This window comes from Podarcis erhardii (assembly GCF_964252035.2).
Source record: "Podarcis erhardii genome assembly, chromosome: Z".
Classification (NCBI taxonomy): domain Eukaryota; kingdom Metazoa; phylum Chordata; class Lepidosauria; order Squamata; family Lacertidae; genus Podarcis; species Podarcis erhardii.
The window spans coordinates 48050522-48069151 of NC_138504.1; the positions used below are offsets into that span (position 1 = coordinate 48050522).

Here is an 18630-nt window from a genome sequence, read left to right on the forward strand (position 1 = left end):
CGTATTTTTCCCTCTATAACACGCAGATTTTTTCTCCTAAAAAGGAAGGGGAAATGTCTGTGCGTGTTATAGAGCGAATGTGTGGTCCCTGGAGCTGAAAAATCAGGCAAAAATCAGGCAAAAAATCAAATCGCAGCGCTGCACGGAGAAGCTAAACCTGAAAAGAGGAAGTGGCTGCTTTCCTGCATTCTGCCTCAGGGTCTTACTGCCCACCCCCCTCTGTTTTGTTGCTGTGTTTGCTGAAACGGAACAAAGAGCAGGGAAAGCCCCTCCCCTCCAGGCAAGCAGAGGGGAATTCCTCTCTGTGCTGCTGGGGGAGAGGGAGAGAGAGGGGGGAAGGGAGAGAGAGAGGGGGGAGGGGGAGGGAGAGAGAGGGGGGAGGGAGAGAGAGAGGGGGAGGGAGGGAGGGAGAGGGAGAGGGAGAGGGAGAGGGAGAGGGAGAGAGAGAGAGAGAGAGAGAGAGATATGGCTGGCTGGCTTGGGTGGGGGGAAACTTTTGCCTTTCTTTCCTCCCTCCCGTTAAATCCCTCTCCTGCATTCTTAGCCAGCTGCTTCTCTGCACACCCCTCTCATGTCCCTTCTTTGTTTTTCCTTCGCTCCCCACTTAAAATGTGGTTACAAAGCATAGATCCACATGGATCCTCAGGATCTTTGCATTGGGTCACCCCAAATTCACCATCAGATCACATAGCATGTCCATGGCTACAGCCTGCAACAAAAAAATCACGCACCCACTGTTGCCTGGGGCTGCAATGGTGCAAAAATGTGGTTACAAAGCATGGATCCACAGGGATTCTCAGGATCTTTGCATTGGGTCACCCCAAATTCACCATCCGATCACATAGCATGTCCATGGCTACAGCCTGCACCAAAAAAAATCACGCACCCACTGTTGCCTGGGGCTGCAGTGGTGCAAAAACGTGGTTACAAAGCATGGATCCACAGGGATTCTCAGGATCTTTGCATTGGGTCACCCCAAATTCACCATCAGATCACATAGCATGTCCATGGCTACAGCCTGCACCAAAAAAATCACGCACCCACTGTTGCCTGGGGCTGCAATGGTGCAAAAACGTGGTTACAAAGCATGGATCCACAGGGATTCTCAGGATCTTTGCATTGGGTCACCCCAAATTCACCATCCGATCACATAGCATGTCCATGGCTACAGCCTGCAACAAAAAAATCACGCACCCACTGTTGCCTGGGGCTGCAATGGTGCAAAAACGTGGTTACAAAGCATGGATCCACAGGAATTCTCAGGATTTTTGCATTGGGTCACCCCAAATTCACCATCAGATCACATGTCTGTGGCCACAGCATGAAGCCCAAAAATGATACATCCACTGTTTCATTCAGAATGTTTTTTCCCTTCTTTTCCTCCTCTAAAAACGATGTGCGTGTTATGGTCAGGTGCGTGTTATAGAGCGAAAAATACGGTAGTTTGAAATACTCTTAAGAAAGAACACCAGAAAGAGGGTTTTTTTAAAAATACAAAAACCTGGCGCATGGCACCAATCTATCTCATCTGGAACACCAAGTGCCTGCCTATATCCAGAAGGGTGCATGAGTAACAATACATGTCACACTTTGGATTTGGCAAACTTGCTTAAAAAAAGAAAAGGTGGTTACAAACGTTGTAGATGTTTGTATCTGCCTATGGGCAGACACAGTGCACAATGATGCTTTGATAATAACAACAACCACACACACGCGCCACTCATCTGACTGGGTTACCCCAGCCACTCTGGGCGATAGCAGTATTTAAGGAAATCTGATAGCTTAGGGCGCCTTATAAGAGGAGCAGAGAACCTGCGGCCCGTCATGTGTTGCTGGACCACAACTGGCTGGGGCTGATGGAGCTACGGGTCCAGCAACATCTGGCAGGCCACAGGGTCTCTATCCCTGCACTGAAAGATTATTCTGTTTTGACAGATCAGTTTTCCCAGACAACTAAGTCCCACAAACCCAAATTGAACATATTGCCTGGCCTCCCAGGATTTACCAACAACTACAGTTCATGCACCTGACTTGTGACATGTTAAGTCTTTGAAGTCATTACAAGGTGCTATTGCAAAACCGTACTGCTGTGTTTTCACTCCCAGACAGGTGGCTGATTCCAGGTAGGTATTAATTGCAGAATCAGTGCTCCTCATGCCTGCAATTTTATTTTATTGCAACATCCAGATTAAGACACTGGCACCAGAAATCCAGTCTGAGTTCTCTCCCACCCTCAGTTTAATATGTAATTTAACAACATCAGCACCTTTTCTCCCAACCCTGTTTGTGATATCACAATGACCCATTCACCCTGTCTGTTAAGACAAAACCCTCAAAAGACTTCACAGATCTGCTGTAGCCTTGAAGAGTCCTATATCAGCAGCAAGATGCCAACTTATCCTCAGTAGAGAGGTAAGGATGTACGGGTGTAGAGAAGGTGGTGGCGGTGGGAATAGATACAAGCAGCAATAAAACGGCAAAAGAAGAAGCTGAAGATGACACTTCCAATAAGCATACTGGCAACTGCAGTACTTGGGAAATAATATAATCACCCCAATTTTGCAATGCTAATTAACACCTGTAATGGAAAGGGAAACCAACCAGGCCAGTATTTAAGGAGATCTGGGGCAGAGTTTAATCCTTTACTTTGTTGCCGACACCACATTTCTGGACTGGGAGACATATGCCGGTGAACATCCCCACCCACTTGCAGGACAGAAAGCAGCACATCGTATTTCAAGACCTGGTTTTTAAAATGCAGTACATTCTCACCTCAGTTACTCTTCGGTCTACATCTTCGTATTTGCCACCAGCTTGGATGGCTTTAAAGGACAAATTAATGCTGTGTAAGGCTATCAATGGCTACTTGCCATGAGACCTGTGTAAGACCTCCCTTGTTGGAGGCAGCATGCCTCTGAGTACCAGCACTTTTGGGATCACAATTGGGCGAGGAATACAGGGCTGGAGCTGTTTAGAGCTTTAAAAGTCAGTCCCCACACTTTGAATTGAGCTCGGAAACATACTGGGAGCCAATGTAGGTCTTTCAGGACCAGTATTATGTGGTCTCGGCAGCCACTCCCAGTCACCAATCTACCTTTTGTATTCTGGATTAGTTGTAGTTTCTGGGTCATCTTCAAAGGTAGCCCCACATAGAGCGCATGGCAGTAGTCCAAGTGGGAGATAACCAGAGCATGCACCACTCTGGCGAGATAGCTGCAGGCGGGTAGGGTCTCAGCCTGCGTACCAGATGGAGCCCTGGACACAGAACTGACCTGCGCCTCCATGGACAGCTCTGAGTCCAAAATAACTCCCGGGCTGCACACCTGGTCCTTCAGGGGCACGGCTACCCCATTCAGGACCAGGGAGTCCTCCATAGTAAACCTGGCTGCAACAGCACTCTCCCCAATATGCAGTTCCCAGCAACTGGTATTTAAAGGAATACTGCCATCAACAGTAGAGGAAGAATACAGCCATACTGATTAAAACTATTGATAGCCTCTGGAGTAGTGTTGTTTAATGGTTAGAGTTTTGAACTAGGACCTAGGAGCCCAAGGTTCAAATCCCTACTCGGGCACAAAGCTCACTGTGTGACTTTGGGCCAGTCATACTCTCAGCCAAGCCTTCCTCACAGGGTTGTTGAGAGGATAAAATGTGGAGGAAAGGTTGGTTACAAATTTAATTAATCAACATATGTGAGGGTTGGGTTTTGCGCTGGCTGAGCCAGTAGTCAGGAAGAAATTGGCAGCCAGCACCAAAGAAGAACCAAAAGATATAGTCAAGGGGCATGGTCCAAGGTTAAACTGGGAAGCCATAGCAGTCAAGGATGCAGGAATACTCTTGTACTGCAAGCAAAACCCAGCTGGAATAAGAAGTCCTTCCTGTCTAACACAATCCATTGGCCAATGTGTGTGGCCAGTCAGGCAAGGGTCTGAAGATACTTCCATGAAATGCTGCTACCTGCAGTTCAAAGCTTCAACACACAGTCCAGGTACACACATATCCAGCAGCCCTGACACAAAAAAGACAACTGATCACATTAAGCATATTGTATGCACTGGCGATTTATTAAGGAACTTACAGATATGAGTCTCTTTCCAGCTGTGATGGGCAGTTATCTCAGTCTCAACTGTAGAGTTGGAAGGTGACTCCAAGGGTCATCCAGCCCAACCCCCTGCAATGCAGGAAACTCAACTGAAGCATCCAGGACAGATGGCCAACTCTGCTCAAAAACCTCCAAGGAAGGAGAGTCCACCACCTCCTGAGGGAGACCATTCCACTGTCAAACAGCTCTTGCCATCATAAAGTTCTTTCTAATCTTCTTTCTTGTAACTTGAATCCAGCTGCTTGGGTTCTAGCCTCCACAGCAGGAGAAAACAAGCTTGCTCCATCTTCCATGTAGCGGCCCTTGAGATATTTGAAGATGGTTATCGCATCTCCTCTCAGTCTCCTCTTTTCCAGGCTAAATGTACTCAACTCCTTCAACCGTTCCTCATATTGCGAGCATGCCCAAAGTCCAATATGGGGGCCTAATTCGGTCCCTTGGCTGGTTTTATTTGGCCCCTGTGGCAGTTTATTTATTGGGGTTAAATCCCCCCCAAAAAGCTCAAGAAGTTCAATCCTTTAAAAAGCTCAATAACTTTGGCGTAAAATAATAAAAAAGCTCAACAGCTTCAATTCTAAAAAAAGCTCAGCAGCTTTGGTCGGCCCTCACTGGCCCTCTTTGAAAAAAGTTTGGGCACCCCTGTGATATATGGCTTGGTTTCCAGACCCTTGACCATCTTGGTCACCTTCCTCTGCATGTGTTCCAGCTTGTCAAGATCCTTCTTAAACTGTGCTGCTAAGAACTGGACTTGGCCTTGTGCCTCTGTCCTTGGTGGAGACAAAGTCATGGGCAGCATTCTTCATTCCTTTCACCCAAAGGCGGTTTGTAGAGAGAGATCAACCACCCTGGTAGCCCAGGAGTAGGCAAACAATAGATGGTTGGATGATTTGCAAATATCTGTAGTTTCAGCTGTATTCACTGCAGCAACAAGCCCCACTGATGTAGAGCTAGAGGTCCAACGGGGGTAAATATCTGGATCCTGATGCCACACTGGTTTAAAGCCCTCTTCGTCCAGAATTCACCCTGTAGCCTTAGCTCAAGGGGTGGAGAATCTTAGACAAAGGAGCATAATGTGATACCACTGGCCCCCACCCCCTAGGCTGCACCTCTCCAGCCCTGCCCTGAAATGACCTTTCATGTTTTTACATGACTGAAATGTGTCCTGGAACTGTGCTAACTAATGTCTCTTGCTTGCCTGGGTGGAGACATGTGAGGCTGGAATGCAGAGTATCTTGCAGCGGTCACATCCATCGATCCGCCCACTTGCCTCTGGCATCGCCTACCACTGGAACAGGTTGCCCATGACAAAGAGACCTTTGGCCTGCAAAAAGTTCTCCACTGCTGCTTTAAATTCACCCGGCCTCAGTTCTGCCTGTGACAGGAGTGGCGGGGACGTGCCTAGTCCACTGGTCAACTGTGAGCTTTCGGCACACAGGGGCCTTTTGAAGCCCCTTTCAGAACACTGTTTTACTCAGTGCTTTGAATGGGGCTTCTGAAGACCCCTGCAGATGATAAAACAACCAGTCTTTAGAGGCCCCTCTCAAAGCACTATCCGGCACTGCACTGGGAAAGGGGCTTTGCAGGCACTACAGATGAGCTGAAACATGCTCTTAGTATGTCCCACCCTTACTGCACCATCTGACCTCAGGTGTCAGGAAGATGGGCCTAATCAGGACTGCAGACAGCAAATATCCCAGCCCTGGTCTATCAAACGGGAATATGCCAAGAATCTGCCTTGCTGGGCTGCTGTGCATTTATGTACAATCCACCATTTAGCGTTTCAGGCCTCTTCTCCGCCGGAGTTTTCAGGGTTTCAAATTTCGTTCCTCCCAGTGTTTTCACTGCTGTTTAAATGACTGAAGGGGCTTTGTGTTTTAAAACACTGTCTTACCATTTTAAATCATCTGGTTGGAGTGGCAGGGAAAATGCAGAACATGCTGCCAACTGAATTAATAAACTTTTTGCTTGGCCAAACCGTGGCTGCTCAGCTGATCCAAGGCAAGCTGTGGTTTAACTTCTGAGACCCTAAATCTACTTCATCTACTGCTTCTTCAATGCCTGCCAGTGACTTTTTCCCCATTTTCCCCAGCAGAAATTTACACCGGAATTGACGGAGGTGGCAGGATACCGATTTCGTGACGAAGAGAGTCTATGGTTTGCTCCCAGCGCTCCTCGTAATAGAAATTCAGGATGCAGTTGACACTACTTCCACTCCGAACAGCCCATGGGATGAGCTCAGTGGTCAGAACACGCAGCTTCCTGGATGGACGGAGACGGAAATCCAAAAGTTATTTATTGGTTTGTTTTGATTCCATTCCTGAGTCGTTTCCCACAAAATATCTTGAAGCAGAAACAAAATTACCATAGATTCTGGCGTATTAGGCGACTGGGCGTATAAGACGACCCCCCAAATTGGCAGCTGCCAATCTGGGGGGTTGACTTATATACCCAGTCGCCTAATACGTGGCAGCTTCGCTGGGCAGTGGCAGTGGGCAGCGGGCTCCGCGCCGGGAGGAAGCTGCCCGGCAAAGCTGCCCAGTGATGCTAAGCCAGCTTCGCTGGGCGGCTTCCTCCCGGTGCAGAACGGAGCCTGCCACCCACTGCTACTGCCCAGCGAACCCATACCCGGCGTATAAGATGAACCCTGACTTTTTAGAGGATTTTCTGGGGTTAAAAAGTCGTCTTATACACCGGAATCTACTGTACCCAACATAAAAAGCCAACTACAAACAATTCCATGTGGTGGCGGGGAGAGAGATTCAATTCAGAAACAGCCTGGGGCAAAGGTCTCCCCAGAGAAAGGCTCTGTTGAAAAAGTAAGGTCCTTGATAGGCACCAGATGACACCTGCCTAATAACCAGGTGGGGAGGGTGCTCTGAAGGTTAGGTGCTGCCACACTAAAGACCTGATTACAGTCATACCTCAGGTTACAGCCACTTCAGGTTGCGTTTTTTTGGGTTGCGGTATGCTGAATCCCAGAAGTACCAGAACGGGTTACTTCCGGGTTTCAGCAGTCGCGCATGTGCAGAAGAGCTAAATCGCGCTTTGCGCAAGCACAGAAGCGCCGAATCGCAACCCGCGCATGCGCAGACACGGGTTGTGAACGTGCATCCTGCACGGCTCACAATCGCAACCTGAGCGTCCACTGTACTATATTGTACAGAACAGACTTCCTGATACGGTGGCATCTGCAGGAGGACCTCTTTGGCTTGCTGTGACAGGTGAACTGAGGATCTGAGGAACGATGCCTCTGAATACCTCCTGTTGGGGAACAACAGTGGGAGAGAACAATGCGTCACGTCCCTACGGGGCTTCCCATTAGAGCTCCTGGTTGGCCACTGTGGGATATGGGACGCCGGATAAGATAGGCCCAGCAGGGCTCTTCTTACATTAAAAATTGCTTAGGTAGAACTTCCTGTGTCAGTTCAAAGTAGACTCAGGTTCCTTCTTTAGTTGACTTTTTCCCAAACTAGGAAGTCCCCCTGTAATTTTCACTGCCCTTTTCTGAATCTCCAAACATAAAGGAGTTGATTGATCTGAGGCGAATGTTTGAAGGACGGCCCAAGGCTTTCTGGCCTGACAGCCACACTACAGTGGTACCTTGGTTTGCATACGTTTTGGATGACACACTACAGTGGTACCTTGGTTTGCATACGTTTTGGATGACAAACACGTCAAACTCGGAAGTGCTTGTCTTGGTTTGTAACCTTTTTTTGGATTACAACCCTTTTTTTTTGGATTACGAACAAATTTTTTTGGGAGGCCCCATTGGCGGAAGCGCGCCTTGGGTCACAACCTGTTTTGGTTTACAAACGGACCTCCAGAACGGATTATGGTTGTAAACCAAGGTACCACTGTGTCTGTTTAGCAAACTAACAATGGACAAAATGTTTGCATGGAAGTTGCATTTAAAGGGCTTCTCAACATACCAGGCGTTAAGGCGGAGTGGGCCAAATGCTGCTCCCAGAATGCACATGGGCAGGCCAGTCTGGACTGCCTCAAACCACTTTACCACGACTTCCCCTGAGAAAAAGCACCAGGAGATAAAAGAAAAGAAAATCTTTGTCACAACCTAACTATAAAGCTTTTAAGCCAATGGCGTGGCCTACATTTCATTTGGCTGATAGGTGAACGGAAACACCCAGGCAACTTTGGACCAGTTAAATGTCTTCCTGAATTCTAAGGCTTCAAAATTTCAGAAACAGCAATGACCTGTTCGGATATTTCTTTGCATCCATAAGGGTCAGATATTAGTTTGCAGCATGTTTCATGAATTTTGCAAAAACAACGACGTTTTTAAAATTACATTTTAGGAATGTGGGAAGCTGCCTTAGGGGAGGCAACATGAGAATCTGACCCGTGACCCATCTAGCTCATTGCTGTCTACACTGGCTGGTAGTGCCCCAAAACAGTGCCTTGATGCCCACCAAGGCTGGGCCATTTATAAAAAAAAGTTTTTGGGGCTTTTGGGGGGGGGAATTGGTGGTAGTGGCCTGTTCTTTAGAGACAGGTGTCCAAGCATCCAGAGATTTTAAAATAACTACTAGGGTGCCGTCGGGGCCTTGAAGGAGTTCAAAACCCTTCTGCAATTTCAGTCAGGCTTCTACTGATACAGTAAAGAAGATAAAAGGGCAAATCTCCGAATGACTCGTGGCCTGCCTCCTATAATTCCAGAACATTTGTGTTTAATGGCTCAGGGTTGATTGCACAATGCCCCCATCCTCCATAGCCCACATTTCCTAGCCCTGCTCCAGTTCTCCTCTCCCTCTAGCTCAACCACCCCAATGACTCATGACATGGTTGGATCCTGAAAGTAGGTGAAAGGCAACTGCCGCCCAACCTGTGAACATATTAATGCACGACCTGTGCCTGCTATGTGCTTCTTAAACGGTGCCAGAAGGTTGTGGCGGATATCGCTTCACACATGTACCATTTAGGCAGCAATCCTAGAGACACTTAACCTAGGAACGGGCCCCACGGGAGTCATTTCTGAGCACGTAGATTTGTGCTGCTAGTCTCTGATTTATTGCCAAGATACAAGCAGTAATTAGCCTCAACCAGAGCCAGGGGCTTTTCAACTCTGGCTCAGGCCTCTTGGAACGCTCTGTCTCATGAGACCAGGGCCCTGCAGGATCGGATTTCTTTCCGCAGGGCCTGTAAGACAGAGTTGTTCTGCCTGGCCTTTGGCTTGGAATCAACTTGATCCCCTTCCCCTCTTTCCTTTCTTCTTCTGTGATGGAACTCCTATTTGGGGACTTCTCTGGCTTTTTTCTGGCCCATTTAGGACCAGTTTGGATAGTTGGCCTTGGTGAAGACTTGACGTTTTCATCCCCAAAAAGGTTTTTTATTTGAGTTCCTACTGAAATGGGGCTGCATTTTAACGTTGTACTTTAATATTGTTTTTGTTGTATTTTAATCAATTGTTTTTATACCGGTGTTAGCCGCTCTGAGCCCCGTCTTGGCTGGGGAGGGCGGGGTATAAATAAAATTTAATAATTAATAATAATAAGCAATGCTTCTTCTTGCGGATATGACACCCAATATTGTAAACTCTTATAACTGATAAGAACACACAATATAAAATAAACTAAAGCAGGCAGAGCTTATGTTGTGACCAAACCAGTGACCAGAACTGCTTAGGAATTACACCTGACCACGAGGCCATTTGTGAAACTGGAGGAAGTGATTTAACACCTTGCTTATTAGCATAAATAGCGAAGGGGCTCCTCTCTCCTGCCTATTGCTCTCTGTCACTTTCTCCACAGATGCTGATCCCCAAATTCTACTTCACCAACTCCGTAGAGTACAATAAATGTGCTACATCCAATGCCAAGCAACTTACATACACACAGCTCCAAGTAAGAAAACGCTTAGATCCATGTGAATAACTGACCCATATTGGGACAAAAAAATTCTTAATTTCACATATAGTTCTCCAACGGCTCCGTTTTTGAACATTTCGGTTCCAGAACGCCGAAAACCTGGAAGTAAATGCTCCAGTTTTCGAACATTCCTCGGAATTCGAACGTCCGACGCAGCTTCCGCTTGAGTGCAAGAAGCTCTTGCAAACAATCGGAAGCCGCACCTCGGTTGCCGAACATTTCAGAAGGTGAACGGTCTTCCGGAACGGGTTACATTTGACAGCTGTGGTTTGACTGTACACTGATGAGGGTATGAACAGGCAGTTACTGACTAGGAACGAGATATTGAGGTAGTAGCAGGTAATTTGATGAAGGCACTGACTCAGTCTGCTGCAGCTGTGAAAAAGGCATTTTCCACGATAGGGATCATTAGGAAAGGAATTGAAAATAAAACTGCTGCTATCGTAATGCGCTTATGCAAATCTATGGTGAAGCTGCATTTGAAATACGGTGTCCGGTTCTAATCACCTCACCTCAAAAAAGAACCCTGTGGAATTGGAAGAGGTTCAGAAAAGGAGAACCAAAACAATCAAGGGGATGGAGCGGCTTCCCTATGAAGAAAGCTTGCAGTGTTTGGGACTGTTCAGTTTAGAGAAAAGGCGAGTAAAAGTGAAATGACAGAACTATGCATTAGGCATGGAGAAAGTGGGGAGGCAGAATCCGCCCCCAATAACACCAGTCATGTACACCCAATGAAGCCAAATGTAGGTAAGATTGTTGAAAAGCTTTGCAGGAATGGTTTTAACTGCTTTTAGAACATGTGTCTTACAGTGGTGCCCCGCAAGACGAATGCCTCGCAAGACGAAAAACTCGCTAGACGAAAGAGTTTTCCGTTTTTCGTGGTGCTTTGCAAGACGAATTTCCCTATGGGCTTGCTTCGCAAGACGAAAACGTCTTGCGGGTTTGCTTCCTTTTTCGTAAAACCGTTAATACCCGGGGAATCCACGCTCCGCAAGACGAAAAAATCGCAAGACGAAGCAACTCACGGAACGAATTAATTTCGTCTTGCGAGGCACCACTGTATCTTATTTTCATCTTTTTGTGCACCGTTTTGATGACCCTAGGTTGTGAAACAGTTTCCAAATTTGTAAAATAAAGGAAAATAAAAGCGATGTAGTAATCAGGGCGACCAGATTCAACTCAGCCATAAGAAGCCTTGTCTCACCGAGCATATTGGTGGGCATGCCAAGAAGGGTGTGCATCAGATCATGGACCTCTCTATACCGCTGGACCACATAGGCCAATTCTTCATCATCTACAAACTTAGGAGGCATCCTGGTGTCTGGAGAGATTCTCTGCCAACCAGGAAAAAAGAAAAAGTAGGCTCATGTGCATCCACTACTAGGGAGAGGTTGCAGCTCAGTGGCAGAACTTTGCATGCAGAAGGTCCCAGGTTTGACCCTTGGCCTCTCTGGTTAACAAGGAGCAGGTGGCAGCAGAGCGATGGGGAAAGACCCTGGAAAGATGCTGCCAGCCAGAGCTCTGTTGGATTATTAGTGATTAACCATTGATATTTTAATATATGATCTTTGACATTCTCCCTTTGGAGGTATTTCTAGATATGTGTACACATGTATGCTGGCAAATTTGTATTATTTTAGGACAGGGGTCGGCAACCTAAGGCCCATGGACCACAAGGGGCCCACGAGCTGCCCCCAAACCGAGCCACCCGCTTGGTGAGTTCCCACGCACTGCGCTAAACCAGCGTGGTGCAGGGAGTTGTTTTTGCGGCGCCGGAAATAGCACCTGCACAGATGCTGGAAATTGCGCCTGTGCAGATGCAGGTGCCGAAAATCGTGTCTGCGCAGACGCCAGAAATGGCGGGCGCACGCGCTTGCAATCCAGCCCACGGAGGGATCTCCGCTGGAGTGAACTGGCCCAGGTCAGGTAAACCTTGCCAACCCCTGTTCTAGGACATTGGCACCCAGTGACTCAGAGACTGAAGACACTGAGGACATTTAATGTAACATCACAGGATCAAAAGAGTGTGGTTTTGGGTGGAGGGAGAGGAGATTTATTATCTATGTTTTCTATGCTTGGTTGTATTTGTAATGATGAAATATTATTGTATTATAATTATTATATTTACACACACACACACATATATATATAAAACAATAAAGATTACTTTTCTGAAAACAGAAAGAACACTAAACCACTTGACATCAAATTTGGCCTGCGAGGCTGATCCAGAGAAGGACCATGGAGCCAAAAAGGATCCCAACCCCTGCTCTACTGGAAACCTAGCCTTAAGAACTACTATACTCACATTATCATCCAAAAACCGGACATACTCTCGGCCAAAGGTCCCGTCTGGAAGCCCCCGAAGTCCACGGATATCTAATGTGGAGAGGCGTATCCGAGGCCGTTCTCTGCAAAGGAAGGCAAATTGGACGATGGCTGGCTTAGCCTGTGAAATCCAGAGGGTTAGCTGACCTTTTTACAGCCCTATAGTTCTATTAAGGCACTGAAGCATGTAATGAGGGCAAATTGCCATACCTTTCTGTTAGGAATCTGTGGCCTGCCAGATGTTGCTGGAGTCCCTCTTCCCAAGCACCCCAGCCAGCATGAGAAATGGTCAGGGATGATGGGAGTTGCAGTCCACTGGTATCTGAAGGGCCACAGGATCTCCCATCCCAGCTTCAAGTAGTTCAGAAATACTGAGCTTGAGCACAATCCAACTGCATCTAAATCCCACCGACATCGATGGCAAGAGCTGAGAGTGCAACCCTTCAGGGCTGAGCGTTTAAAGTAATGTTTTATTGTTACTTTCTGTACTGGATCAGATTATTATAAGACGTGTGTTCTTTGCTGTATATTTTATTGCTGTAAACCACCTTTTGCATAGCAATATAGAAAGGGGGTATACAAACTGAAAGTGAAATGAAAATGAAATGGCTGGATCCATTGCACAAGTACAAAAAGCCCCATGGAACTGACTCCCAAGTTAGGTGCATGCACAGGTTTGCTGTGTGAAATGGAGTAAAAGTAGCCATTAAAACAAAATAAAAATCCAAAATCCATTTCATGGCAATATGTTTATTAACCTAGATGTCGCAAGCCAGTGTGCAGTTACTGTTAGCATATGAAGCCCTTAACAACTTGGAACCAGCTTATCTGAGAGATCGCCTTACCCCACCCAACTCTTAGATTGGCAGAACTGGCACTACTACAGGTGCCACATAATACCCACTCCACATTTGTAAGAATTCAAATGCTCTGTTTATCCATCCATTTATCAATCTATCACCAATCAGTAGATATTAGAAAGACACTTGATCATTTAGTGTGGTAGCACCTACACTTTGGAACTCCCTGCCTATTGATATCAAGCAGGTATCTTCACTAAACTCTTTTTGGCCCCTGCTAACCTATCTGGAGGCTTACAAAGTCCAGGTAATTTTAATCGGTTTTAGTATTTTAACTTTTGCATGATTGTGATTTTTTTTGTTTGTTTTTCTTGTTTTATCTTTTGTAAAAAGCTTTGAAGTTGTTTTTTTTTACAATCAAGTGGCATATAAATTCTATGAAAATAAATAAATAAATTCCATTCCCCACCCCCCAACAGTTGTACAGCAATTCTGCAGCAACTGAGCACAGTGCTCACTAGACTATCTCTTTTTAAAAGCATAAACACTACAAATGAGGAGTGTATTTTAGGATTGCAGACTTAAAATCCCCAGTTATAAATGTGTGCTTAATGTATGCTGAAGGCGAGTTACTAATCCTCATATGTGAACTCAAATATGAATACATGTCCCCAAAGAGTACTAATCCCTGTAACTTAGGGGTGGAGAGCCTGTGGCCCTCCAAATATTTGCTGGAGTCCAATTCCCATCATCCCTAACCATTAGTCATGCTGGCTGGAGCTGATGGGAACTGCAGTTCCGCAAGAACAGGAGAGCTGCATGTCCACGAACCCGGCTGCGACAGACTCTCTTCCCAGCTACAGACTAAAAACAAACCGAAACAAACACACATTCACATACTGTAGGATCCGATATCCCTCTGGGTCATTCCTCATCCTCTCCCTGAGGTTTCTCAGAGCTAGGTACCCTGTTGTCTCCCCGAGGACGGCCACCATATCTGTAAATGGAACCAAACAAGAGAGGAAGACAGTGAGTTAGCGGGAACAGAGCTCAGGACAAGTCACAAAACTCACCGGGATGAAAACTGGCAGAGCAAATGAATGAATTTGGTATAGCAATGACATTCATCAACGCAACAGCCTTCAAAAAGCCACCACTTTTAAAAGAGATTCAGTGAGCATGTGTGCAATAATGGGGCCCAGGAAGCCCTTCCTGGCCAGCCAACAGGAGAGGAATAGTGGCAAATTTGTGTATGCGATGGAGTCGTGGGTGTTATTCCACAGGGACTGCCAAGGGCAGGAATTTCACTGAGAACCTGGCAGAGCAGTCTTTGCCAGCCAAGTTCTCTCCATATGTTTTAGACTGGAACTCCCATTAGGCCCAGCCAGCATGGCCAAGGGAGTTGTCGTCCAAAATAACTGCATGGGGGGTCAGGTTGGCATAGAGTTTGACTGTGAGAAAGAGCTATGTTTGATAAGAGATAAAATAGAAGTTTAGCCAGCAAGTGCTGGAGAAAATTTTTGGTACTGCTAGGAAGGCATTTGCAGACCCAGTGCCCATCAAAGCTCTTACGTGGCTTTTGGGCAAGATGTTGATTCCTCTGTTCCCAAGTTGCTTAAATCCATTAGGGTTCCCAGGAGCTGACAGCTCACCAAAGACTCTTGAGTAAGCTTAGCAGTCAAGGATTAAGAGGAGAGATCCTCTTGTGGATGAGGAACTGGTTAAGTTGCAGCAAGCAAAGGGCAGGAATAAATAGACAGTTCTCCAAATTAAGAGATGTAGAATGTGGAGTCTCCTAAATATCAGTATTGGGACCCGTGCTTTTAAACTTGATCATATATGTTCTGCAGTTAGGGGTGAGCAGTGAGGTGGCCAAGTCTGCTCATGATGCTAAATTGTTCAGGGTTGTTAAAACAGGGAGAGATTGTAAAGAGCGCCAAAAGGCCCTCTCCAAACTGTGTGAATGAGCAGTAAAATGGCAAATGTAATTCAGTGCAAACAAGTGTAAAGTGATGCATGTTGGGGAAAGAAAAACCCCCTTAATTTCACACAGACGCTCATGCAGTCTGAACTGGTAGTGACTGACCAGGAATGAGACCTTGAGGTTGTCATGGCCAGCTCAGTGAAGATGTTGACCCAGTGTGCAGCAGCTGCGAAAAATGCAAAGTTCTATGCTGGAGATCATTATGAAAGCAACTGAAAATAAAAGTGTCAATAACATAACGCCCTCAAAGAAATCTATGGCGTGACCACATCTGGAATACTGTCAGCTCAGCGGGTGGGATTCTAAGGTTTTGCAGAAGTACAAAAACCCCACGACAACACAAAAACCGCTCAACAATGTCTGAATGCTCAGTTGGCATGGAATGTGGGCTGCCAGAGGGAGTAGGGGGGAACCCAGAAAACTGGGGCTATTGAGGGGGACTGGAATGAAGTATCCTGGGGGAAAGTATGACTGTCTGGCATCCAGAACAGGAGCACTCAACATTGTTTAGTTATTGGGCCCCCCTCTCCATCCATGTATACCTGTCAACTGAGGATAGCACTTCCTGTTTCCCCCGGAAAGTACACAAGATACGTGTTCAGTGGTACCTCAGGTTACATACACTTCAGGTTACATATGCTTCAGGTTACAGACTCCGCTAACCCAGAAATAGTACCTCAGGTTAAGAACTTTGCTTCAGGATGAGAACAGAAATTGTGCGGTGGCGGCAGCACGGCGGCAGCGGGAGGCCCCATTAGCTAAAGTGGTGCTTCAGGTTAAGAACAGTTTCAGGTTAAGAACGGACCTCCGGAACGAATTAAGTACTTAACTCGAGGTACCACTGTACTTCGCTTGCTAGCAAAACTAAATGCACACCTTGCACAAAATTACAGGCCCCAGCTCACCATGCCGGTAGGGATTGTAGAGAGCCATGAACGCTGAGCCAGCTGCCAGCAGGCCTTTCTGCAGAGGACTGGTGGGGATGTGTCCTGGATATAATGGGTAATACTTTTCTTCTCCTGTGGGGCTGTCAGTGGCTGATGACTGGTCAGTATGGCAGAGGAGACGTCCCGTACCTGAGGAAAAACAGCCCATTCAAAGGCAGGGAGGAAGAAGGATGAGCAAGGTGAACAGCTGACCTTCCTTTGTCCTATTTACTGATGCTAGTGGCAAGAAGCTAGTGTGACCCCTCAAGTATCACCAGAAAATGAGGATAAAAGCAAGCACAGATTGTTAGAAGAGCTTGCAGCTTGGGTAAATTAGACTGAATTGCAGTTTCTGGAGTTAAAAGGCTGTATTCATGCAGGAGCTACTTATACACTGAGATAAAAAAAGAGAAAATAGCAGACATCTTATCTCAACACATTGGGAGAGAGAGAGAAAATAGGCTCTGCTCTCTAGGGATGGATTTAACCTAGACAGAGAGGCTACTAGCAAGGAGTGGCTGGATCACTGGACAAACAGTAATATTGAATTTATTCTGTGTTTGCCAAATTGTTGGAATTTCTGTCATTTTTTTGAATTTTACTGATGTGCTCTGTATTTTGGTATATTGGTATACTGATGTTTAGAATATTTGCTGCAAGACTCTTTGGGCGCAGTTCATTGTGGAAAAGTGGCACAAAAGTTAGCACAATCAACCAATCAACCTCAAAACGTCATCCCCAATGTATAGTTGGCCTTGGTGAAAATTTTGATGTTTTCACCCCCAAAAAGTTTTTGATTTGAGTTTCTACTGAAATGAGGTTGCATTTTAATGTTGTACTTTAATCTTGTTTTTAGGTTGTATTTTAATCAATTGTTTTTATACCTGGCATTAGCTGCTCTTGGCTGGGGAGGGCAGGGGTATAAATAAAATTTATTATTATATTATTATTATATCTAAAAGGAAACAGCAGCAGCTTCAACATCCACATAAGAAGAGCCTGCTGGATCAGGCCAATAGCCCATGTAGTCCAACATCCTGTCCTCATAGAGGCCAGCCAGATACCTCAGTGAGAAACCCACTATCAGGACTCAAAGACAAGAGCTCTCTCCCCTCCTGTGATTTCCAACTACTGGTATCCGGAAGCATTCCTGTCTCCAACCGCATCACTAGAGCATAGCCATGATGGCTGGTAGCCATCTATAGCCTTATCTTCCTCCATGAATTAATTCAGTCCTCTTAAAGCAATCAAAGTTAGCCATTGCCACCTCCTGTGAGAGCAAATTCCATGGCTCAACTATGTGCCATGTAAAGAAGGCTTTCCTTTTACCGGTCCTGAATCTTCCATTTAGCTTTGTTTTGCAGTTACGAGAGGGAGAAGTTTTCCACTTTCCACTTTCCCTACACCTAAAGCAGTCTCATAAACTTCTGTCATATCACCTCTCACTCGCCTTTTCTCAGAACTGAAAAGCCCCAAATGCTGCAGCCTTTTCCTGCTGTGGAGTCGTTTCCTCCCTCCCTTGACCTTCCCTAACTCCATAGCAGGATGTAATCTTAGCAGGGACCAGAAAACAGGGACAGCTATGTATGAAATGAGCTGGGGGTGAGTGGGAAAGGGAAGAGGCTCAGGACTACAATACCTCAAGGACCGTCTTTCCACATATAAACGCTAATCATCATGTGAAGCCCTTCTTAATGTACTCTCCTCGAGAGATCCGGAGAATGGCAATATGAGAATGAACCCTTTCGTTTGTGGAATGCTCTCCCCAGAGATTCACCTGGTGCCTTTGTTACATAGGTTTGGGAGCGAGGTGAAAATATTCTGCTATAACCATATATCTGGCCAATTAAACAATCTTTTTAAAACTGTTTGTAGAAGGGATTATTGTTATTGTTTGTTGCTGTGGTGTGCATTTTTGTTTTTACACTGTAAACCGCCCTGTGATCCTCGGATGAAGGGCCGTAGAGAATTCTAACAAATAATAATAATAGAGGGATAAACTGCAAGTGCACTTGCCTCTGATCATGCAGAGATCAACGGCTCCTCTCAGGTCCCCTGCAAGGGGCAGCAAACTTCGGCTCCTCCTGGGTAGCAGCAGCAGCAGCGCCAGAGCCATAGCTAGTTTTGCTTTATTCCCTTTTTGAACAAAAACTAAGTCAAGAATCCCAAAACGAAACACGCATTACCTTCTGCGGCCAGCAGGAGCTACCCGAATACTGCTCCTCGCAACCACCCACCCCTTTCCGCCTTACTCCCTGGTCTTTTGCGCTGCGCCTCCTCTCCCCACTCGCCCCTTGATTCCTCCCAAACTCTCCTTTTTCTGCGCCTTTCCTAGCTTCGCAGCAGCTCTTGTTTCCGGGAGGGCTGCATTTCGTGACGGACTCACGAGAGCGGCGCCCACCGTGAGCGACGGGCGGAGGTTTCTGCGTTTCCCCTCCCTAGTTTCGCAGCGGCGCTCGTTTCCGAGAGCGACGGCTGCGTTTCGCGAGGCGCCTTTGCGAAACACGGTGGGGAGGCGTATCTTCTTTCCGCTTAGCGTCGGCGGCGCTTGTTTCATGAGGCCCCCAAGATGGCGGCTCCGGGGGACGTGGTTAGAGGTTACGCCTCT

The 18630-nt window shown here is 46.5% G+C and overlaps 1 protein-coding gene across 1 annotated transcript; it reads right to left on the reverse strand.

Annotated features, from left to right (window-relative positions):
• Window positions 1–4041: 4041 nt before the first annotated feature.
• On the reverse strand, window positions 4042–18591 carry COQ4 (coenzyme Q4). The gene is made up of 7 exons (XM_081847795.1): window positions 18039–18591; window positions 16002–16172; window positions 14013–14109; window positions 12293–12395; window positions 11189–11318; window positions 8032–8125; window positions 4042–6361 (listed from the first exon to the last, which is right to left on the reverse strand). Exons 1-7 carry the CDS (start codon window positions 18136–18138, stop codon window positions 6199–6201), a joined length of 858 nt encoding a protein of 285 aa, XP_081703921.1. The 5' UTR covers window positions 18139–18591; the 3' UTR covers window positions 4042–6198.
• Between the last annotated feature and the right edge of the window lie 39 nt (window positions 18592–18630).

Coding starts and splice junctions, on each gene's coding strand:
- COQ4 (XM_081847795.1), bottom strand. CDS start 18,138: ATGGCTCTGGCGCTGCTGCTGCTGCTACCCAGGAGGAGCCGAAGTTTG. Junction 16,173..18,038: donor TGATCTCTGCATGATCAGAG/GCAAGTGCACTT, acceptor GTTTTTCCTCAG/GTACGGGACGTCTCCTCTGC. Junction 11,319..12,292: donor TCCGGTTTTTGGATGATAAT/GTGAGTATAGTA, acceptor CCTGGTTGGCAG/AGAATCTCTCCAGACACCAG.